Source organism: Geospiza fortis, unplaced genomic scaffold (genome assembly GCF_000277835.1).
Source record: "Geospiza fortis unplaced genomic scaffold, GeoFor_1.0 scaffold112, whole genome shotgun sequence".
Taxonomy (NCBI): Eukaryota; Metazoa; Chordata; class Aves; order Passeriformes; family Thraupidae; genus Geospiza; species Geospiza fortis.
Window position 1 is genome coordinate 23,636,333 of NW_005054298.1, and position 24,518 is coordinate 23,660,850.

The 24,518-nt window shown below is 40.8% G+C and overlaps 1 protein-coding gene across 1 annotated transcript in view; it reads left to right on the forward strand.

Moving 5' to 3' along the window:
• The window catches only part of PARD3B (par-3 family cell polarity regulator beta), a 372,170-nt gene that overhangs the window by 289,483 nt on the left and 58,169 nt on the right, over positions 1-24,518 (forward strand). Inside the window, exon 23 of the mRNA XM_014306667.2 lies at positions 759-1,055. Within this exon, the coding sequence (XP_014162142.1) occupies positions 759-1,055 (297 nt within the window). The remainder of the gene's footprint in view (positions 1-758; positions 1,056-24,518) is intronic.

A 24,518-nucleotide genomic window follows, 5' to 3' on the forward strand; every position in this document is an offset into this window, starting at 1 on the left:
ATTTACCTGGATATGTTTTACTATTCCAAAGAGATTACACAATGGCCCTGATTAGCAGCAGCATTTTGTAATACCACTTAAGGCTTTATCACAGTGGAATACTGCCAGTAACAGTTTTTAATTCACTTATATGTACCAGTTCATTTCTGTCAAATTTCTATTAATTTCTTTGCTGTTTTATTTTGTCCCTATCCGCTATATAATAAGGCGTGATTTTTACATTTATTTACCCAAAATACATTTTTTTTTTAATTAAATCTTCAGCAGATTAATTGTGGTACTTTGATTTGAGACAAATGTGCCATCTCTCCATTTATGTTCACATTTAATCTACTTTTCACAAGTTAATCTATTTAGGAGAATCTGGGTGGGTCAAGTAACTGGGGTTCAGTAACAATTTTACTGCTAATTTAGATAAAAAGTTGCAGGATTTGGTTAGTTCTATGCAGCTGCAATGTGGAAGGTAGGTGTAGAATTAAACCTGTATGTGTTCAAGCATCCACACTTGTGAAAAGCCTCACTATATTCAGCATTAATTTTTTTTTCGTCAGAATGGTGACCAAGCTTGGTTACAAAGGTGATTGCCAGAGATAAAGAACAAAATTGCTGCATGAACCACTCTGTTTTATGTGGCACCAGTTTCACAGTGTACTGAAAGCTCTAAATGGTTGGGTTCAGGGTTGGTGTTTCAAATTTGCATGATGGTTACTGTTAAAGCAGATACCATTTTATATTTGTTCTTTGCTTTTCATTGATAGGATTGGTGCAAAGCATCAGGAGTTACGGCAAAAGCAACTGAGAGGCCTGAGTGATTTTTCTGCTGGTCCTGGAGGACCTGACATTGATGATGATGAGGTGGATCCAAACTATGCCAGAGTGAACCACTTCCGAGAGGCTTATCCCCCAGGAAGCATCTACAGACCCTCCTCACCAGCAGTAGGAGAAACCTTTGTTTATCTGCGGGATTCCTCCTCAGCACCAATGGAGAGGGAGCACTTGGAAGGACTGTATGCAAAAATAAACAAGCAGCACTACCCACAGACATCTGGTGACAGGTAATATTGCCACCTAGCATTACAAAAAAATGACAGCTTGGTGGGGAGGGAGCCTGGGCCTCGGCAGGGGGTCAGACATGGGACTGTTCTGATGGCCCAAACTCCTGAATTTATTGACTAAAAAAAGAAAGTCATGAATTTCCTCTTACCAAAAGCAAGATTTGCTGCAGCAGTAACCCCAGAGCATCTGAGCAAGACAGCAGTCAAACAGAAATCATTAAAGAAAAGTCCATATTTCACAAACAGAATGAATGAACTGACTGCAGTCCAATCCCTGCACTGCTGAAAAAGTGTTTTTTCCTCTTTCAATCGGGAAAAGTCCTTACCCTGCAGCAAAAATAATCTCAGTTTTCAGATCTCTTTCAATCCTGTAGATCATCAAGTGTCTATTAGTAACAGGTTTTGTGTGATAGCATGATATATTGTATATGTTTATGGTTTAGATTTTCCCAGCTGCGTGATATTACACACTTTCAATTAGTTTGGGGAGAGGACTGAGAATCATGGCATTTTTATGCAGACTGTGAAGTGTGGCTCCACAAGACTGATTGCCTTTCACAGCCTTTCCAATAACTAAGTGGGAAGGGAAGAACAATTTTTAATCCTTACTGTCAAGCTTCCAGCGTTAAAGAAAGCTGGTCAAGTTTTTTCCTGGGTTAAAGGGGAAACCAAAATTCCTTTGAGTTGATAAGTACCCACCATTATAATGATTTTAAAACTGGTTGCTTCTAGAATTTGGGGCTAAAAAAACATGAGACTTCATTTGTGGCATTAGTATATCAGTGTTGGCTTTTTCAAACCAAAGTACAAGTGTGTGGGCAAGTCTGTGTGAAAGGAAGAGGACAGACAGAGGACAGACATGGGGGACTTCAGGAACTGTACATGCTTTGAGTTCATGTTACAATCTGTAGTGTCTCCCCATAGCTTCAATCCGTGCCATGTAATACCACACTCGTTAATTTTGGAGAAATATGTCAGCACAGATATAGGAGTGTTTCCAGTTTGTGGCATCATAGTACTTTAAAAACTTCTACTGAGTCATTGTTATAAATACTTATAAATATAATAAAACACTTTCTGACGTAAATCTAAGTTCATAGCAGGGAATGGGCCAAGTATCTCTCTCTTTCTCACCCAAATACAGTATGGTAAAATTCTTTCCAAACATAATGACAGGGCTTTTTTTTCCTTCCATCTCATTAACTCCTCCCCTACTGCATAAAAAAAGAGGTAGTGATCCCAGCTTTTTACCAGCTAGGGGGTTTCACTTTACTAGAAAAGTCTTGAGGCAGTTGTAACTGAAGTCAAACGAAAGTTGCATGTAGTAAAGGGGTCAGAAACTGAGTTTGTGCTAACTCAATAAACCAAGATCTGAGAATTCCCAGTGGAAGGTGTCTAAATTCAGGTGTGTGTATCCTCCAAATATGAACATATATATATGTAGCTCAGCTGGACTAAGACATTGTTATAAAAGTTGCTTTGTAATTTCAGTTTTAACAGGATTTCATAGATTTACATTTAAATGTATCATCAGTTTTGAAGTGAGGCCTATAGATTGTCTTTCCACGCAGAAAAAAGAAATGCCTTCTTCTAGTAGATTGATTGTACTGTGGTTTTGACTACACTGAATGAACTCTTGACTTTCTATGGGGACAAGATTGAAGTACCAACCAAGTTTGGATTTGGTGTTGGGATCCTGGAGAGTTAGCTGTAATTGCATGGCAACATGATAACTCAGTTGGAAAAACTAAACCCAAAACATCAAGCAGGCAGGAAAAGTTACCTTATAGCTGAGCCCATGATCAGAAGTCACACTTGAGAGGCTATTCCATCTGTACTGAAAGACCAACAGTCCACAACTTTGCTTTGCTGAATTTCTCAGACTTGTAACCAGATTAGGAAAAAAATAGGAAATGCGAGATTCTTATTAGGCTGTCTTTGTTCTTTTTTTAAATCTTTCTTTTCTTTGTCTGAGAGACAAAATGGTGTTGTTATTCACCAGCAGAAATGTGCCAAACATGAATAATTCTATGTGAATTTATGCAGTGGGTCGTGAGGTCTCAGCCAACAGTTGTTGAATAAAGTGTCAACTTCAGGCAAGGAAATCTTTCTGTGCTAGAGGGAGAGTATTGAAAGGAGAAAGAGATGTGGAAAGAAAAATCCCTGGATAACACGTTAATTAAGAAAACAATCTGCTTCCAAGGGTCAAGTATGAAAACTACCTTGTCTGCCTCAAAATGATGGGAAAGGGTTATAATGGATGGTTGTAAGCCAAGCCACGGTTATTTTGTGTTTGTGGGGCTGAACATTTATCAACACATTGGTCACGTAAACACTTATGCTTTGCTCTTGCTAGCACATGCATGCTTTCTCTCAAAATTTTGCTATTAATTTTACTTCAGATGAATGTTTTTTTCTCCCACATGTGACTCTCAAGTTGTAATATAGTGCATGGAGACTTGATCAGTGACTAAAGTAAATGGGGCTAGGAATAGAAGGAGGATTTGAACACAGAGAGAATAGATTACTTCATTTCGGTCTGAGAGCTCCAGTTATGTATCATTATGATTGAGAATCAAAACTCATCGTTTGAAACAAGAAGTTAATTTTTATTTTGTTATTTTTGCAGAATAATGTATTAACATAATTAATGCCTTTTAAAAATGGGAGGCCATTTGTAAAGTGTGAAACTCAGTGGACAGAAAAGAGCTGTTCACATTTTGCATATGCTTTCCCTTTTCTCATCACCAGAATCCATCGCATATTCCTGGTTCATTCTTTGCTGTAGATTCACAGTTTAAGCTGAGAATGTCCCTCAGCGTGCAGGAAAGCAACAGGCTGCACATGTATGGGCTCTGTTGCTGTAATCAGGATGAAGTATGTTTGCTGCCTCCAACTCTGCTCCTCAGGGCACACACAGATCTGCTTCACATCGCTCTTTGTGCACTAACGTCCCATTTACCTCCATTTGCATCTGGCATCTCAGGGGCTTTTTGATTTGGGTTTTTGGGGGCTTTGCTTTGTGTCTTATTTACAACTGTTGTGTAATGTTCTTCTGCACTGCTTCACAATTGTTGACTTTCATTCCAACGATGACTATATTCAGTGAAATAGAAGTAATTTTTTGTGTATATTTTGCTGAAAGCTTTGGAATTCTTAACTAAGAGAGGTGCTATATAAATGTAAATTGTCCTTATTAATGAATATAGTGAAAGCATTAGCATGATCAGTGTATTCTGTGAATGTTAAGTTAGAGTGGAAAAAAATTAGCTGGCAAAATCACACATTTCTTTGTAAATCAAGCATTTTTCTGTTTATTTCTAATTAGCCACAATTTTCTGTAATGCAAATGGCATCCCTAAGGATGGTGCAGCCTGCACAGCCACCTTGTGCAGCTGGGGAACTGGGGACAGGGTCTTTGCCTGAGCCGCTGTGCGTTTCCGAGCCTGCAGCAGAGGCTGAGTGATCTGTGGCCCATATGTTCCTGAAATGGGTGGTAAGTCACATCTCCGAGTTTAGTCATCAAGGCTGTGCCATGACAGTGCTAAGCTGCACCGTGGCAGAGCCTAGGTGTCAGACCAAAGCCAAAAGAGCAGATGCACAACACTATTATCACTTAAATGTCAGGCATGTCACACGGTGAAACCCTTTCTCGCATTTCGAATAAACAATTTCGTCTTTTTTCCTCCCGTGAAGATGGTGCTGTCAAGTATATCCAAACACCCCAAGTACATCTCTGGAAAGGTTCTAGAGACTTTGCTCAACTTATTTTCTCAGCCCAGAACTATGAAACATTAAAGTCTGATGCCAAACTCATTGCCAAGTATAATTCTTCACTTATTTATGTGACTTATCTTGGGGAATTTCAAAGTGCTGGTCTGACAAAAATGAATACAGTTTTCCTTTGTTTAGCAAGAATAGATTCAGAGCTGTATCTTGTTGCAGTTTTAAAAAAATAACAATAAAAAAACAGAACTCTTTTATTACATAGAAGTAAAGTCCAAAGCCCCAAAGTCTGATCCAGCTTTTTTTTTATTTTTGGAGATGCTGTTTGGAGGCTAACAGTGGAAGATCCTAATTTCTATATTGATAATTAACTAATTGAAAAATAGATCTTCCTTGTTTCAGGGTGAATCTACCCTTATGGCAACTTGCAGTCTTTCAGAATTCTCAGTCTAGCAATATGCAAAGTTGAAAATGGGAAAATTAAACCCATACCTCTGTGTCCCTCACATCTCACTCTCAGAGCTGGCCTGAGTCAATAGACAGAGAGAGGAGAGATGCTGAGCAATCTGCCTCTCCCTCTGAAGGATCAAAGGAAGATATTGCTGTGCATGTCCTGAGGAACCAAGTGCCAAATGTAAGCAGTGTGTAAGCCTGAGAGGAGAGTATAAAAGGGTCCAGAGTTTTAAAATTTAGCAAAAAGAGCATTTTTTACTTAAAGACAAAATGCTTGTCTTTTGGGCAGGTATGGGCCATTCCCATCCTGCTCAATCCAAAGCCATAGGAATCCTGACCTGCACAGAAAAGGATTTGTTGAAGAAGGGTGAGCTGGGGTTGCCCAGGTGTGGCGCTTGGCCATGTGTGTCTCATGTGCCAGAAGCTGAAGTTTTCTTGTTCTCAGTTCAGAGCACCATGGGCATCACTCATCGTGCATCCATTTGCAAACCTTTCCTCAGTGGCTAGCATAAAAGCAATCCACTGCTCTAGGAATGGATGGTCCTTTACTCAGGGAAGATTGTTCTTTGAGATGGATATCATGGAGGCAAGGTCAAAATTGAATGAGGCTGTGTAATATCTATGTGCCCTTGGCCACTGTACCTTGCATTGCTGTGGAAAGAGAAATATGGTCATGCATTGGAATGTTTTGATTTACCAAGTTTAACAAGTACAAGCAAGGTATATAGTTTCTCTTACCTTAGAGCCTCTTCTGCTTGGTGTCCTAAAATCATCTGTGCTTTTTCTTTGTCCTGTACTACTCAACATCCTGAGACTCTCCTCTGATTCCTCTGGAATTTATTCTTTCTTAAACATACCACAGGGCCTTCTGAACCTTTGGCTGCCATCTGGTCGCTGCTTCCCATAATGTTAAAACTGAAAACATAGTGTTGGGCAACTTACTGTCTGTCCTGGCTGATAAATTTGTGACAACAGTTAGATATAGAGTGGCATTGGCAGTACAGCAGAGATTCCATGGTTTCTGGGGGCTCTCAGTAGAGCTGTCCTGCTGGTGGAAGCAGGGTAGCCCAGAAAGCCCTTTGGCCACCAGTTCCAGTGTAGGCTGTGCCACTGGAGTTAGACTTGTATTGTGTATTTTGCTCCTAATACTACTGGCTGTTTTCTTCCTCAGAAAGGGTTCATGGGTGCTGCATACTCACTGTGCCAATCAGAGGAAATGTTGGGTAACTGGACTGCCTGAGGAGACATGTTTAAACAAGCCTTGGGTTTATTCCCCACCTATATGGGGGAAAAAAATTAAAATCTCTGGATAACATTCAAGCAAAATTACTTGTTGTTTAGAGTTCGCTCTGCTTTTTCCCAGGAACTCCTCATCCAAATCTTCCAACTTTGGCACCCAAGCCCTATCAGTCACTTCTCACGAAAACCCAGATTTCATGGAACTCAGGTGACCCCGAGCACTTTGGAGCGTGTCTAAGGAGAAGGAAGTTGTCAAACTGCTGCTGCTGCCATGTAATGTGTGCATGCTTGTTTGAGGCCATGCATTCTTCAGCAGAAATAAATTCTGTCAGGAATAGTCACAAATCTGCCTGCATGCATCCTGCCTGCTAGGGCTTGCATTTGGATCACCTCACTTATTGACAGATGTGTAAAATTTTATATACTGCACTCCCACAACTCCCTTGTGAGTGTCCTGCTGCAGATGCTAGGGAGCCTGAGTTTTGGCAGCTGTGTTAAGCATTCAGGCTTAGGTTGGGGTTTTTCCCTCCAGCCCTGTCTCTTCATATGTGATATATTATTCTATGGAATTATTTTACATTAATTCTGCATATTTACTGGTAATGTCCCATTCTTTCAGCCGTTTGGATGCGAATGCAAAAGATAGGTCCCTGAAGAGAAAGCCAGGTCTGTTACTGGGAAGATGAGACCATAGCAGAGGATGTAGTGAAATGCAGATGGTGTTGTCAGCCTTTTAAATGTACAAATAAAGACAAAGTGAGGTCGTCCATGCAGCTGGAATGAAATCATATGGCCTTGCATGTGTTCCTGCCATAGTGTATTTCCTAGTGTGATCAGGAGATGCTAAATTCTGTTTTATGCAGGATGTAATTTGACAAAAACCTCATGCTTGCCTCTTTAACCAGCAGCAGAATGATGTGTATATTAACTTTTCTCTGTGCGATTTTTTTAACAAAACACCATTTGATTTTAAATGCTGATGTGTGTGTGCTTAATTAAGAAGCCAGAATTGACTGTAAGGTTGACTATAAGGCTCCAAGAAAGAGAGAGGAAGATCGTTACACTTCTGCTTATAGATAGCTATTTGTGAACCAGCTGATAATGTGCAAAATTAAGATTTTGTAAGTGGCATTTTAAATTAATGGTTAATGGCTGGCGATTAATTAAACTGAGTTGTTTAATAGAGAAGCTGTTAAAATCTTGTTTATAGGCCAGCCACTTCCATACTGAAAGTGCAAACCCTAATAGCATTTGGTATTTCCATTTAGTAGACAAGCAATGTATCTAGACATTTTCTTTGAACAGAGAGGTCTACCTTAGTGGATACACAGTATGGGTGTAGCATTGTGTACTGTGTTTTCTTCTTCCAAGTTAACAGTTCCAAGTCTGGTAGCAGTACATAGAGAGAAATGCATTTCCTCTGAGAATTTTGTAATCTTAAATAAAATTGTTAAGTCTTACTTTAATTAAAGTATAGGGGACATGATTAAGTCTGATGTGGTTCTGTTTTCCCTTTCTTTTTTCTGCTCTCCAGTAGTCTGTTGTTTTTCAAACACTTCAGGGTTTTCAAAATACCCAGCTTCTCATTGCTCCAGGTTGTCTTCTGTCAGAATGAGTCTCTTTGGCCCCATCATTAGCCTTACAGAGTTACTCTAGCTAAGGAGGAAAAAAAAGGAAGTATGTTTCAGTCAGGTTTATTCTGTACTGCAGTTCTGGTTAAATGATGAATGTGAGCCTAGTCCCATTTCCCTGACTGAAGAAAAACAAGCAGAAGGTCATTATGCTTCTCACAGTTGTGAGGCTGGTCCTTCCAGCAAGTCCTTTGCCAAGAAACTGTTTGTTTTTCTTTTGTTTTCCCTTTCTCTCAGCCCAGTTCCCAATCTTTTTATTAACCATCTCCTGTTTTCTCCCCAGCTTCTTGACATATTCATTTTGCCATACGATCTCCTAGCTTCTGGATATGCAAGTAGTTCAGAGAAAAACCCTGGTGACTTGGCCTTGTGCAAGCTTTGCTGTGTAGCCCACTGTAAGAGGAATCTAGGTTGCTGACCTCTGGGACCTCACACTCTATCCAAAACCATGACTTTCAGAAAAATTCTCTCCTACATTTTTTCCCTAGCTGCTACTGGTTAAATGGGAAAAAGGAGGATTCTTTCTTTCATTGTAGAGATAATCTTGGTTTAGTAAAACTGAAGGTGAGGGTGTGGGTTTTGTTATGCTAGACTTTTAAGTCTGTGAATGAATGTGTCCATTTTGGAGGTGGAGGAGTTTGACCATGAGGAGCCTGTTCATGTGTATTAGCACCTGTATGTTCACACTCCAGGTGATGGGCGTGAGCTCACAGCAGGCTCTATCTTGACTTTCCAATTCATTAAGATAAATTAGTGATCAAACTATTCAGAAAAGTAGTCAAAGTTTAGTGGAACACAAAGAATAATTTCCCTCAAGTCTAAAAGTATGAACAAAAGATTACATTTGGAAGAGGAAGAAAAAAGGGTTATCACTGGACTGCTTCAAAATGCTGAGTAGGTCCAGTTAAGAGAGTAGTGATGCCCATTCAGTAAGGGTGGAGCAGTAACTCTTATATGTGACAGGGAGAATGGACTCACTGGAGTCCTTGGAATTTTTTTTTCAGTGTCTTCACTTCTGCTTGAGGTTATGTAAGGTCAGTGAGACCTGTGCTGACGGGTTCCCATGAGTTACAGTTAAAGCAATTCCCAGCCTTCCTCCTAATTAAGCAGTGAGGAGCATAACAGAGCCTTGAGAGTCTTCAAGCAGCGTCTCACTATTTCTCATACATGCTCAAAATAAATTGGTTTTCCTAGATCCCCAGGAAAGCTGCTTACACCCAGTGAGAAGGCTGCAGCACAGGGAGCTGTGGGGTGCTCCTCAGACCCACCAGCATTGCCAGGTTCTGCTGCCACCAGGAGCAGTGCAGGAACTCCGGTGGGGATTTCCAGCATGGCTGTTCACGTCCAGGCAAAGCGCTCAGCACTCTGTGGTACTCATACAGCTTAACTGTGTAGTGAAAGCCTCACAGTGGAAATCGTTGTCATCTCTATGTATCCATAAGAGTTAGGAAATTGTTACTGTACACTGATTTTGCTGCAATCACAGTTCACCTGGAGTTTTCACCAGCAGATCTTTAAGATTATACTACTAACTGCAGCATAATAAGATATAAAAGGTCTAAAGGGGCCACAGATCTCACTTCAGAATGGATCAGTGGGAATCTTCTCCTGGAAGTTTCAAGCATCTAATTGCAGGATAAAATGACTGCTGCTAAAAATTACCCATGATCTTGTTCCCTGTTTGTGTCAAGATGCCAGGGGCAAATAGTTACCCAAGTGCTTAGTTGGCTGCATTGTTGACAGAAAGTATAGGCAAAAGCATGAACCAGATCTTTTGATTAGCAGAAAACTGTAAAAACTGATGTTGTTAGAAAAGCTGAAAATCACTCAATATTGTGCTAGCAGAAATATTGGGAAGAATGATGAGATGTGATGGAAATGACTTAATAGGCAACAGGATGCTGAATAAAAAGACAATAATTGTGATTATTGTCTGACAGCTGTGCAGAGTGTACAGTCGATGACAAACTCTAAAACGTGCTGGTTTTCAATCCATGATCACAAATCCACTGGCACAGACAGTAATCCAAGGGGTCATAGTAAACCAAGAAATAGTTTATTGTTTCATCGGCTCGAGTCTTCTGATGTAGTTAAGTTGGTATATACTCTGAACCCCTGTGACTGCCCTTGCATTCCCACAAGGGGACCTGGCACCATCTGGAGCCCACATGTACTGTGGCTAAGGAGCTGCTTCTCTGGCAGGTCATGCAGCAGCAGGGCATTTGTTGACATTGATCAAGGTATCAGTATTGATCTTGGGATGGTCTAAGAGAATTGTGACTGCTTTGTGGAGAGTCATGTTAGACTCTCATAGAAAATGAAAGAAACCACTTGTCTTCAACTACATCGTGGTCTGCACCTGAGAGGTCTTTCATTAGGACAGAGAGACATGAGAAAACACTGGTTATCTCTTTTTATCACTAACTTGTCCTTGATGTCTGGAGGCCATTTTTAGCAAGCAGTGAAGGGTTATTGCATGAAAGATTTTATACTCTTCAGTTACCTGCAAAACAGGTAGCTGCCATCATTTTTCCTTTCCACTAAAGTGAAGTGGAGAAAAACAGAGAAACAGCCCACAATAAAAAAGTTGCAAGAGGAGTAAGTGTGAGATACCTCTAGAAGTGCTAAAATTGCAATAGATATAATGTGTGTGTAGAGCAATAAACGTTCTCTTAATTTATTTTTCTCCTAGTTTCTCTCCAGTTTCCTGCCTGTGTACCAGCAGGTCAGTGTGACAGTTTTGCAGTGTCACAGTCCTCTGCTAAACGCGCACTCTGGGAGGTTGTTAGCCCCCTCCCTCCAGTGACTTGGTAGCAGTAAGGAGGAACAAGAAAGTGACAACTAATGTTTTAAAATTTCAAACAGCATCTTATCATTCAGTCTTTGACCCATATTTATGGTTTAATGCCTCCAATCACTTAATTTTAATCTTAAATAAAATTTTTCAGCATAATAGTATCTTAGGGGCATTTCTTCTCAAACCAGTATTAGCCAGAACATGTCCTTCAGCCATGGAGTTTATCTGTTATAAACACTTCTGCCTTTAGGCTTAGATGCCTGCTTAGTCCTGCATATGGTTATTACCTTGTAAATGGGACTAAACTGTAAATTATAATTATGGTATTTACATAAATGCATATAAAACAATTATTTTGAGACTGGCATGTAAGTTTAAGCATGGGACATGTTTCTAATGCAAGTGTTGTACATGGCCTGGCAATTGAAAAGTAAGCAGCAAGGCATCTTCAGAGGAATGGAAGCACAATAAAACATGATGAGTCTTGTGGAGAGGCAGGGAGGGGGCAGCTGTTTTCTATGCCTGAGTCACCATAGTGCTCAATAACTGTCTGAAAGGATTGCTTTAACTGAGCACTTATGTGCTGGAAGTGTGCTGCAGACCAGGGGACCTGGGCTGCTTCTGCTCTGCTCTCAGGTCATGTCAGAGGAGGCCTCTTCTGGCTGCAGTCCCTGCTTTACATGTCAGCAGAAACTTCCATAATGTGGCAAAAGGGTGTGAGGTTGTGGAGGAGAGTTGGGGAACAGCATCAGAGCAATAAACCTGTTCCTTGTTGTTATTGATTGGTAGTACACAAATGACAAGCAGTCTGCAGTCCTTCACCTGAATAACGTGTTGTTTTCTTCCTTTACCATCATCTGCGGTTCCTGATTAAAAAAAAATAGAAACCAAAAAACAAACCAGGAGGCAATTATTCTGTGGCTCTGTATACAATGGCAATGTTTAAGCAGCAGCTGCTTCAGAAAGGGAGAGTAACGGGGACTGGGGGAAGGGATTGATCTTTTCCTCCTTTTCTCTGTAAATACCACTGTCTGCATCGGTGGTGATGCTTTGACCTCCTTACTACAGAGCTTGAAAAGTCTTGTGCTCCAAGGGACATGTTCTGTCTCCAAAAGTGAATAAGGAGAAGCCTCATTCTCTTTCTTTGAATGCTGTAACAAATATATTATCAATCTAAATGTGATAGGGCTTGAGAATCCCTCCCAAAATTTAGATTCATTAGTCCGACTACTGGCATTTTTTTCCGTGTCTGTGTGGCTTCTGAAAGAAGTGTTCTTTCATACCTTTTTGCCTTTAATCTGCACTCTGCCCACTATCTCATTACTATTAGCTGTGGCAAATATACCAGATGTCTGAGCAGCTTCATTGTTCTGTTGTTTTTCTTTTCCAGACTCTAGTGCATAGATAGATGTTAATTTCTCTTTTGTGTTAAAACTTGCCTCTGAGGAATAAGATTACCAGTGTTCAGTCTTTGGCCGCTAGATACTGAGGTCTCATATCTTTTGAATGCTTTGTCTCAGTTAGTGTTTCTACTAGCTCAGTGCATTTAAAGTGACTGGTCTGTTCTTCTTTAATGCCCATGGAACCTTAAATTAATATCCCTTGACTTTAGGAAAACAATTTTAATGTGTTTTTAAAACATTTTCTTGATTCCCAGTGTTGAGCAATGATACAAAAAGACACCTGCTCTTCCAAGTGGGTGGAAATTGAAAATCCTGCCAAGAAAAATGCTGTTTCTCAGAAAAGATCAAAATATGCATTGTTTAAAGCATGGCATAAACAAAATTGATTATGTAAGAATCCTGGGCCCTTGTTTGGGATGAGATCACTCACTTTTGGGTCCATACCTTTTCTACTAACAGTACTTAAGGTTTACATCTAAAAGGCCATGCATGAATTACTGCTTTCCCCACGAACTTTGAGACAGATAGTTAGAAAGGTACAGGCACTGCATCAGCACAGTTCCCACCATGGCCACTGGTGTGCTTGAGTAGTAGGTCCAAACCTTTAAGAAAACATGTTTCTTTAAAATGAGTCAGAGAACAACTGATAGATTTACAGGTAACAAATGTGAACACCTTGGATTTGACATTTTTTTAAAGTACAAATTATGTCATTTGTATAGTTACATAAGCCAGAAATTGTAAATTTATGTTGCACAATCTGAAAAGCAAATGATAGCATGTGGATTTGTGTCTGCTGCTCAAAGAGACAACTGATATGCAAGTCCTGTTTCCATCAAAGTAAATGGCAAAATCTCCGCTGATTGAGATGGGAAATCAGAATTGACTCCCCTACCTGGTTCTCCCTGGAAGAATGAAGTGATATTTTCTTTTCTGTTTTATACTTATTATTTTCACAGCCAGGTTACTGAAATTTGAGCATTTCTGCCATACGTCTGCATGACTGTTTTTGTTAAGTGCTTTTATTACCTTTTGGCCTGTTCTTTACATCATGCTATAGACAAATGATTTTTACTTCTTTTTTACCCCAAAATTTAGAGCCCAGAATACAGAAAAGTCTGAAACATTAATTGGACTAGACTGCAGCATTTAAAGTAACCTATTCTATCGTCCATTTACCTCCCACATGAAATGAAAACTCTATTTTGATCTGAACTGTCACAGATAATTTCTGCACATAAAACACATCCAGAGACAGCTTTCAAATGGAGTTGTCACTTCTTATTTAGCAGGCTGGGGACCCTCTATTGTTGTCAAACCCTCTTTGCAAAAGCATCACTAACACACTGGTTTGCACAGTTGTATGTAAGAGGAGGAATGGTTGTACAGCTTCCATGAAACAAAAAATTGCATGTAGCTGCTGAAATATTCTGCAGCTGAACTTAGCTACTGTTTAAGAGAAAAATCCTTTTTTTCCTTTATGATTACTATTTTTGAGCAGATTTTCATGCTGTGTGCTGGTATGGGGAGGGGTTGTTTTTAGTGTGAATAGTGACAATTACAATTTAAAAGCTAGTAGCCAACATTCTGTTATTTTCCCTGACCTGTCCTGGACCAGAAGTTTGGCTTTAATCTCTTCACAAATTTCAAGAATTCTTAAGCAAGCGCACTGGGAATATCTCTGAGTTGTGAGTGCAGAACTGCTGCCTCAGAGTGTATTCCAGCCGAGATGCTCAGGCAAGGCTGTAGGGCACTTGTTTCCAGACTGCGATTCTGATGGTGGCCAACGTGGCCATCTGGTGAGGCTGGCTGGAAGACCCAGCTATGGCATCACAGAAGAAGATGACTTAAAACTTAAGAACTACTATTCTTCAGAGTTTATTTTTATAACATTCCATTTGCCTTTGAACGTGATGTATTTTCATAAAATAAACTTGCCTCCTGGCCTCACTTGCATTCTCAAAAATTTATGCTCTTGAAATAGGCAGTTAAATAGTAGTAGTGTGTGATTTTTATTCTATTTTCTTCACAGAGGTGGAAAATTGACCAGGATTAGGGGGTGAAGAATTTGGTTTGTGTGATGAGATGTTCTTTATTGCTGTCTCCACAACTACTTATGCCGGATTAAACAGCAAAACACAAGCTGGCAGAATGCTCTTCTGACCTAATTCTGCACCACAACACAGATAGGAGACTATCTGCTGATCGAACTGATAAGCATGACTTTGTCAAATCCAGATGGATGTGAAAGGAGTGAAACACAGATGAGGCCCAAGAGCCAGAGTCCTGCATTTTCTGCAACTGCCTGAATCCTTTAGATATCTTCACTCTGCAGCTGGGCTTGGGGGGCAGGACTGGAGGGAGGGAAGCTGCCTGCTGTGGTGTAGAATCTACAGAAAAACAAAACTGAAAGCCAGCACCTTAAACATTACTGGCCAAAGCAAATTGCCTGTTTTAGGGACCATATCTTCTGTAATGAAGCAAGAGATACAGAATGGAAATTACATTCTGATTTCTAAGCTGTATGCCAGAAGATTTGAGGCTTCTTTGTTTGATGTGTCTCAAACTCCCTCTTGAAGAGTGATGTGATGGGGAGGAGGTTTCTCTGTTCCAGTTTTGCCTGTAAATGTACTGTATTCGTGAATCAAATTTAGTGGCTATCCCATGGGGAGCAGTGAATTAGATGGGGAGGAAAAAGGGTAGTTTGGTGCATTAGTGGAGGATATACTTGAATGCAGAAAAATGAGGGAAGGAAAAGTCTTATGGTCAATGTGCTTAAGTTAGAGATGGGGCACATTAATGGGGTTTTAACTTTGGTCATTGCAGAAAAAATGCAATGGATGGAAGCACTCTTTCTTTCATTGGGCTAGCTTGCTTTCCTCTCTTGGTGAGATAGGTGTCCAGACCTGGACTTGATTCAGCATACCCAACTATTCCTGCTTCAGGAATGGAGGCTGTGATCCCCATTTGTGATGGTTGGCAAGCTTATAAAGTTGACGACTAGGGAAGTGAAGGGATGTTTATCCTACACCAGAAATAGTAATTTTGCAGGCTGCATTCTCACAGGTGTTCAGTGCATACTCTTTACAGTTAGTTACCTGACACCAAAGCAGCTTGGTCCTATTGTCCAATAGCTCTATTGGGTTGTTAGTTCTTCTTCATAAAGAAGTGTGTATTCTCTCCACAGTGACTTTAAACAGCATTGAGGCTCACAGACTCTGGATTTGTCTTCGCAGCCTGTGTGGGCATGTTACATTTGCCTCCTTCCTAAAACATCAAGTATCATTGTCAGGCATCCTTTGGACCAGTGTTGTTTCCATATTATCTTGTGCTCCCCCACCTGTTTTTACTGATTCCATTGCTCTGCTGTGTGTGGGAACAGGACTGTCTATGGATTACACATCTGTTCAGAGCTGATTGCAGGACAGTTTCAGAGGCAGCCTCTGCGGGTTCTTCTCCTGCAGTCAAACCAGCTGGCCAGCAGCCTGCTCCAGTCCCAGGGTGATGTGTTTTGGTTAATATTGGTGTGTCCTGAGAGCACTGTACCATCCAAAGCACCCCAAAACTTCAAAGCTTGCTTTTCTGCAGCTCTGCTTTCAAAACATGAAGCAAACATGTCCAGCAGCAATGCCATTAACTGACTCCTGAGAATATCCTTAGTGGTCACACCCTCATTTCAAAGGCAATATATGGGGCCATTATCTGAGCAAATACAGTGCCTGTCACTGAAAATCCATTGATGATGATGAATTCTAGTTACTGATGACTGCAGCCAGATCCACAATGGTGGGTAGGGAGTAAAACATTAGCCCTTAAGCTCTGTGAGTTGCCCTCTGTAAGCAGGTCAGGGTTTCACAAGAGCTCAAGGAAAAAATTTTTTTTTTTTTTTTTTTAAATTAAACCCCTGGAATCTCAGGGAAGAGGTGAGGAAATAAGGAGACAAGGAAAGAAGAAGGAATAACAAAGATAAACAAAACATCCTTCAGAGGGAGGGGAAAAGCAGATTAAAAGATTTTAGAAGAGAAAAAATGAAAGATTTGAACAGTGACAGGATGTTCTCTTACAGAATGGCAGAAATATTTATCTGTGCAGAAGAATAAACTTGCGTTGGGAAAATTTCAAGAGTTTCAGGGAAAGTTGAATTTCTTGGTTATCTTCAAGGAGATACATGCAGGGAAACCATGGAAATAATATACTGCTAGAAATATTCTAGAGCTGTGGTAGGATAAGGGCATTTGTGCTTTAAAATGCTGCCATGTAAATATTGGTTTAGTGTCCTGAATGTCATTGTTAAATGGTGTTAACTTGTATGAATCTGAAAGAGTTCAAGATTTTCTTGTTTCTAAGTAACTTATGCTTGTGTGATGTGACACGGCTGTATACCACCTTTCAGTAGAAAATGTGCAATTCCAGAGGCAGGCCATCTGTAGAGCAAGGCTTGATAAACTTACCCTTCCCTAACACAAATACCTTTTTTTTTTAAATAGAGGCAATGTCATGTCCTCTCATTTCCGCAAATTGGTGAAAGAATGGTGTATTTCATGTATTTCCAGTGGAAACTTAGCGCTGGAAGCCGAGCACATTCTGATTTTTGCTATCCCCTCCGTGCTGGACAGCAGCAGGTCAGTGATTGTCCCTGCCCTGTGCCCTCCTGTGCAGGGTGAGCAGGGCAGGTCCCTGCAGCAGGAGCTGAGCCAGGCCCTGCCCTGCAAAGCCTCTGCCTGCTGGCCCTGGCTGTGCTGCTGACAGGAGCCTTGCCAAGCGTCCTCTCAGCAGGGAGTTCAACAGTGATCTGAAGCCGCTGTATACAAGTGTCCTGAGCACGGGTGATGGGTTCTTTTGTTTATTTGTCTTGTTCATGTTACAAAATAGAGGTGGTGGAAGATGGTATCTGCTTTCTTAGTGTTGACTCAGAGTACATTTGCCATTAACCACAGCCCCTGCCCAGCCTTTTCTGCAGTGCTCACTCGTCAGCTTTGACCATGTTCCCCAGAGTGAGATTTCTCCTCGTTTTATAATGAGGAACAGGATGTTCAGGTTTTTCCATGTGTTGCCACCAAAACCAATATTACAGCCAGACTCAGCAGCAATGATGGCAGCACACAATAATAACCATCCCACATGCGATTTAGATTTACTGCTCTTCTGTTTAGTTCATATAATGCCTCAACAGCATGATCTGATTTGCTGTTTTCACATAATCCATCATTAATTCTTTGAGTTACAAAATGACATTTTTTAGTAGCAGATGGAGGGAAATGGGCTCCCCTACATTCAGAAGGGAACTTCACTTTCTCCAACTTCAGTTATGTCGCTTTATTTATCTGACTTTTATTTTAAATGTGGTTTCATTTTACAAGTATGAGGATTCTGGGGAGCAGTAATGCTTCTATTAGAGATGTTGTCTTTAGGGCTGCCTTTCAGCATAGGTGGAACTAAGTAGTAATCACTGACCACAGGCCTCCAGCTCTGAGGGTAAGGGAGGAGAGGAGTGGGTGTTCTGGCAGCATGCACAGATTGCATCCTTCTCCATCTGAGGAAAATGCTGTTATGGCTGCTGGAGGAAGCTTTTGGGCTTGTAGAGGACAGCTGTGGCACCCACATGGCTCCTGTCAGCGGTGGCAGCAACAGGAATAGGAGTCATAATCCAGTGCTCTCCTACCTCCAGCAGTGCAGGACAGCAAGTAAGAGCAGCTCTCTGGGGAGTCAGAATTGTTTCCAGAGCTTGGAAAAAGAGGAGAAAGGCAGTAGAGGTAGAGAGTTGCATGGAGATGGGGTAGGCTGTCTCCTTCCCACCCTTTTCTGGCACGACAGGTGCAGAAGCTCAGCACCCACTCTTCCCCAGTCTATCAGTCCTTTGCTAATTGTCTTCCCCTGCCTAAAATCTTTTGGTCCTTGCCTGCCCTCCTCCCCTTTTCTCCTCACAGCCTGTTGGAATCTTCCCTGCCCCCCTATGAACATTACTCTGCTGTTGCTGAATTGCATTTTGCCACCCCATGAATGAGAACAAATTAAACTACTTTATCTTGATCATTTGTGCAGCAAAATGCAATTTGCTTGTGTTGCTGCAGGTCCTTGAGCCAACTCTGTTCTGGACACTTTTATCACTTTGCAATCTAATCTGCTGAATATCTCAGATGCTCTTGCATTGAAAGAAAATGTGGGTTTAAGACAATTTTTTTTTAAATCCAGCTGTGTATTTATGCATGCACAAACCCACAGTGATATACATGTCCTCATATATGTATATATATGTATGTACCTCTATAATAAATAAAAAATACATATCACACTTTGAAAGTCCACACCTAACTTGCTAATGTCAGCTGCAGTTGATGGACAGCCAAGTCAGACTCTTTTTATAGTCCATTTCTAAAATGAAACCATAAATTTTAAACCCAGGCTTCATCATTGCAGAGAAAAAAGCTTTTCCAGCCTATTGATGAAATATAACATTTGATAGGATTTATGAGGCCCAGATTCAGGAGGATAATTTGCAGAGCACTTAAAGCTCCTTTTTCCTGCCCTTTGCCTTCCCTCCTCTCAAATACACATACCAAAAAAAGCCATTAGTAAGGAAAAATTATTAAGGAAGATTTTTCTTGATTCCATACAAATGTCAATTTGTGAGAGAGAAAGAGGAAGAAAACAGTTGCAGGAGCTCTTACAGTAAAGGGGTCTAAGTAGAGCCAGGCTGATTATATGCGAGGGATACTGGCTTTTACTGATAAATACACAGTGTGATTATTTGCTGTAATACAGCCATTTGTAATGTGTCTGTGTGTGTGTGTATGATTTTTAATAGTACCGGATGGAATTTATTTTTTTATCACATTGAGATATTCACAAACCAGCCACATAAAGTTAAAAATAAACCAGTACCCAGCTTCTTGGTATCTTGATAAAGTTTCCTTCTGGCTTGTATTACCAGTGTGATAATTTCAGAGGAAAAACATCTTCTGTAACTTGTGATCACAGTATCTGTCAAATGGTAGGAAATGAAGAAAACTGCCAGACAGTGTCAGATTTATTAACAGCTCTAAGAAAACCAAAATTAATGCATTTTCTCTTCTTTGATGGGTTGAAATGTCCATGTGCTGTACTTATCTTAATGGACAAGTGAAGGAAGTAGCGCTCATCAATTAAGTCTCTCATTAAGCTGACTACAGCTTAATCTGGAGCACATGCAGGAGTACTGTGTGTGTACCAGGCTGTACCCTCAGAGGTGTTGCAGTTATTGTTAAGGAGTGCTCATACCACAGATGCCAGGAGTAACCTGCTGGACCGGGGAGAATGTAGTCCTGTAGGGCAGGGAGGGGGACAGTCATGGAAACAGACTGTGCCACTTGTGCCTGGGGAGCTGCTGGCCTGACTTCCATTGGAAAACTGTATTTCCACGTGTTGATAACCAATCTTCATCCATTTGGGTTGAAACTGTCTATGTAGGAAGTGTGCTGAAGCTGAATTTTTATGGACTCAGATAACAGCTGGGTTTTTGGGGGGCAAGGGGTGTAGCTGGAAGGAGAAGATGACAAGGGATTGTTTTGTCTGTGCAAAAAGTAAAAAGCAGCAGCATATATTCTTCCAACGTGAATCTGTAGTCTTTCCATATGCTGGAATGGGGTCTTTTCATTTTGGAAGGGAACACAGCCTAGACTTACACCAGACTGTGGCTTTTGCCACCCCTTGAACAGTGACAATTTGACTAAGTTGTAAGATTTAGAGTACTTCCCACACACATGATAGAAACTTGGCTGCTAATTCACCAAAAGTACTTGTCCTGAGCTGCCAGAGCCGATACATGTTTTTCCAGCAGCAGGTTCCGGCTTCAGGGACCAGATAGACTCCTGTTACAGGAATGAAGGATGAGGTAAACAGGGTGTTCAGTGATGATCAGTGTTCCCAGGCCCTAACACCACCTCCTTCCAGAGAGGAAAAGGGTGAGCTGCTTTGAATGCCCTAAAAAATGCCATGGGGGATAGGACAAGAATTGGAACAGAGGAGAGGCTGGAGCAGCTAGAGGATGGGGAGAATAAAGGGGAGTGCTGGGCCAGGCCATAGTTGCGGACAATTTGTGGATGCTTCAAAGTAGAGAGGAGTGTACCAGTACTGCAAGTTTGATGCTCTGTTGGTGTGTCAGACATGAGCACCTCATCTGAACCAGTGCCAAAAGGAAGAGGTACTGTTGGATGTCCCATGCCACCTGCAGCCCCACCCTCACTGGCAGCTGCTTTGGGAGGTGCTTCTGGGAGATGGGTCTCCAGGAGTGCTGGAAGGAGACATGCTGACCTAGTGCATCAGGGGAGGTGTTTCTATACTGCAGCTGCCTGTGGGACAGAGATTTGCTTGTATGGGAAGCCAATAATGGGTGGAGGAAATTGGCATCCATGGCTGAAAGATAAGGAAGGGAAAGACTCCCAGGCATCAGGATGAGAACAGAGAATTGAGGCAGCAAAACAAAAACAGCTGGGAGAGGATTGGTAAAGTGTGTCTCTAAACATGGCAGCTGAAAGCATATGAGAATCATTCTGTAGAGGCAGAGGTGAGTCTGAACCAGAACACTTGCTCCAGCATTTCTAGGACTCCCAGCCAAACACAGAGAGATAGGTTTGATCTTCCTTTTCCAGGCAAGGTATGCCAAAAAATGGTTCTGTAGAGTTTGAAGATTCTATTATTTATTTTTTAACACTTGAATTTAGCATTTTTCAAAGCAATTACTAAAAAGGAGTAGGGCTTACCTTCAGTCTTAAACACCTCTGTTCTCCAAGTGGAAAAGCAAGAGTAATTTCCTATCAGAAGTGCAGTGGAGTTGCAGCTGTGGGAAGGGGCTAGAAAAACAATGTACGTCAGTAAGTCCAGGAGCTTCCATTGCCTGCATAATGCAAAGCAATAAAGTTGCACTAACTTGAGGCCTCCAAGTTCAGAAATACTTCTCCAAAATGCAGTTTGGCTTATAAAGAGTTCAGTTCTATTTATGCAGAGCTTGTGATGGAAGTGGGTTGAAGAAATGTGTGCTCCCCAGTCTGTGAGTACAAACTAAACAACAGTGGTCCCAGGACCCAGCTGCACTGAGGGAATGCCCAAGGAGGGAGGCTGCTGGAAGGGTAGATAGGGTGGCCTTGGAGATAGCAGAACTTTGCAAAAATCCATCTATCACTTCAGCATCTGTCAGAGTTTTTGTTGAGCAATAGCTACAAGCTAAATTTGCCATATAGAATTCCAGAGAGAAGTCAGTGGTAACTGATGTTTTGATTTTTGAGTGTGTTCCTGTGAAACTGCTCAAATCTCAGTTGTAGTTTGGAAATAATGCCCTATCAGAGAACCAAAATGAATTTACCTTCAGGGCTGTCCCCATGGTAAGATTGTCATACATTTTTTAGCCCCTTGCACTATTAAGGTGTAGAAAATATAACTATGCCTGTTTCTTTTGCACATCTGTTAAATGTTTCATGTAACCTTTTTTGTAGATATTCTGAATAAGCGAACTTCAGATCATGGCACTGGAGTTAGGATGTTCTGAAGAGTGTGTATGGATTATATCCCTCTGCAAGAAGCCCCCTGTGTTAAAACAGTCATTCAAGCACACCCAGCAGTGCTTCTGCTTTGCTGTGCCTTGCACTCACATCTAGCAAAATGAGCTAGAAAAATTTTCACTTGTTGTCTTTGCTTTTCCTTAACTTGTAGTTGGAGCATTAAGTGTTTTCTGTATAAGGCTTACATGCTTCACCATGCATGTGCCAGTGGCTTAATAAGAGCATCTGCTGTCTTTCTGTAGCAAATTTGATGATTTTTCTATGCACGTATATTTAGTTGTGCATATAAATAGAATCCAGGCACTGTTAGATGCATATGAAAGTGAACATCAGATTGAAATGGTAACATATGAGGTTTTCTGCAGTTCCATTTATGAAGTATCAAGTTAAAAACAAAGCTGTGAAGTAGCCAGAAAACTTTTTATTTCTGCAGCCAAAGGCATATGCTTGTATAGCCTAACGTAATTGGGTCCAAATATATTCTTAGAATGGTCAGTATTTCATGGGTTGTATCATTGTCTGCAAGCTGGTTTTTCATTATGGTTGGGCTTTTACACAGCAGAAAGTAGGAAAGCACTGCTCCAGATGTCTGGCTCCTTTCACCGACTTTGTTGCTGTCTACAGCAAAATTTGAGTTTTAACTCTACAGAGCAAATTCCCTTTGAATCTTTGGATACCCTTAAACAGTATAGTACTGGAGTATGTGTAAATGTCTACAAAGTACAGTGATTGGAGTGGCTGGTTTAAGAGGAGCTATAAAATGGTTCCAGCTGGAGTGCATTCTTGAGGTAAGCTCAAAATGCACTCCAAATTGTCAGCACACTACTCAGAAAAAACACAAGAAACAAATCATCTTTAGTGTGCTTTGCTTCCCTTAATGTGCATAAGGACAGTGTAAATGGAAGCTGGTCAATTTTCAACAGTTTGTGTAAAATTGTCCCTAGGTTTTGCTTCCGTACTTCAGCCTTTGTGAATAAATGCATCACACGGCGTTGTAAGTATACCTGTGTGTATTTCTGTGCTCATAATGCCGTCTATATTTCAATAAGTATTGTGTATCTGTCCATTAATATTTATATGGAACAGAGAGCTTTGGTTCTTGCAATTTTTAATAAACATTGATGGTGTTACTAGTTTATACAGAGCATTCAATATGCTCCATCAAAATGGCAGCTCTAATTAGGTTCCTTGAATTAGCTAATGGATTTTGAGAAAGATAGCTTACAAAGCTCTTACAGCTGTCCAAGATACTCCTGCCATGGCAGAAAGACAAAAGGCCACTGGAAGCTGCAGATTTGAAAGCGTTAGAAATGCGGCTGACAGTTAAAAAAGATAAATTACATTTGTATTTTTTTCCTGTAAAAGTCCTAACACTGGATTAATGTTATTCTTGTAGTGACCATTTATTAAAAGTACCCGAAAAAAATCCAACTTTATAGTAAGGATGTGTTTTGGCTCTGAGAGCTGTGCTTTACCCTGATGCTTTGCACGTGATGTGAATTCTTTTTCATTTTTAAAATGTAAGTTATATCTGCCACAGAATTACAGACGTGGAGAACTTGTTTTTTAGTTGAGGTCAAGTTGACTACCTCCTCTCTAGCTAAGCCAGGTATTAAAAAAGCAAACTACATAGAGGATTAGTTGCTGCCACTCTGCCAGTGGCATAGATTGGCATGTATGTAACAAAGAGCAGATGATACAGTCTCTAGTGTGAAGCTTTGAGAAGTAATTTCTGAGAGAAAATAGATGGTTACTCTGGGCTTTGAAATTTTCAACAAAGTATGTTTTGAAACATGGGCAGTGGCATCTGCTCTGAGGGTATTCTTAGATGCTCAATTCTTCTCTCACAAGGGAGTGCAGAAATTAAGACTGCACTGCATAGTCACCTTCTCTCCCTCCTGCTTTTGCTTTATGTGTGGTAAAGAGAATTCCTGAGGGACTCATGAATGGCTAATTCATTGGAAGTTTGTAAAGTAGTTATTATTTCAGCTTTAGTGATAAGTTTAATAAACAGTAGTGCAAAGAGCAATAGCCTGTAAGTGAAAAAAACCTAGCTGCCAGTTCCAGGCAGGTGTGATAGTCTTTAAGAAATAGAGTTACATTTCTACACTCGAGTTTAGCATTCAGCATTTGCTTTGTTGGATTGTTAAAGCTGCTGTAAATGGAGTTTGGAGGGCTGAAAATCTGCTCTGTGTTGATGTGACCTATCTATTGTAAATATGCCAGCTGCTTTACATCAGTAAAGTAAAATACCCCCTCCCAAGCTGTGTTGTAATACAAAGTGCCAAAAAAGGCAATTTAAGTACTTTGCCGCACAAATCCAGATGAAATTACCTTGGAGAGAAGGCCTTCAATTATGCCTCACACGTGACTTCTGCATGATGGATAAAAGGCATAATTGATATCATCTTTAGTGAAGAAACCAGAAACTGTTGCATTGTCTAGAGGCTACTGAAAATACCAGAAAAATCTGTTTTTCATTATTTTCATTGTGTGTTGTTTATAGAGAGTTTGGTTGTTGTCAGCAGCCGAGTCCCTAATCTCCCTGCTTTCCTAGCCCTTCAGAGACAAGTGCACATCTCACATCAACAAGACAGCAGTAAACTGGTCCCATGCCAGAAACAGACATTGCCATTAACCAGCCCAAACTGGAAAGGCATCTTTTTTTATTATTAGTTAAG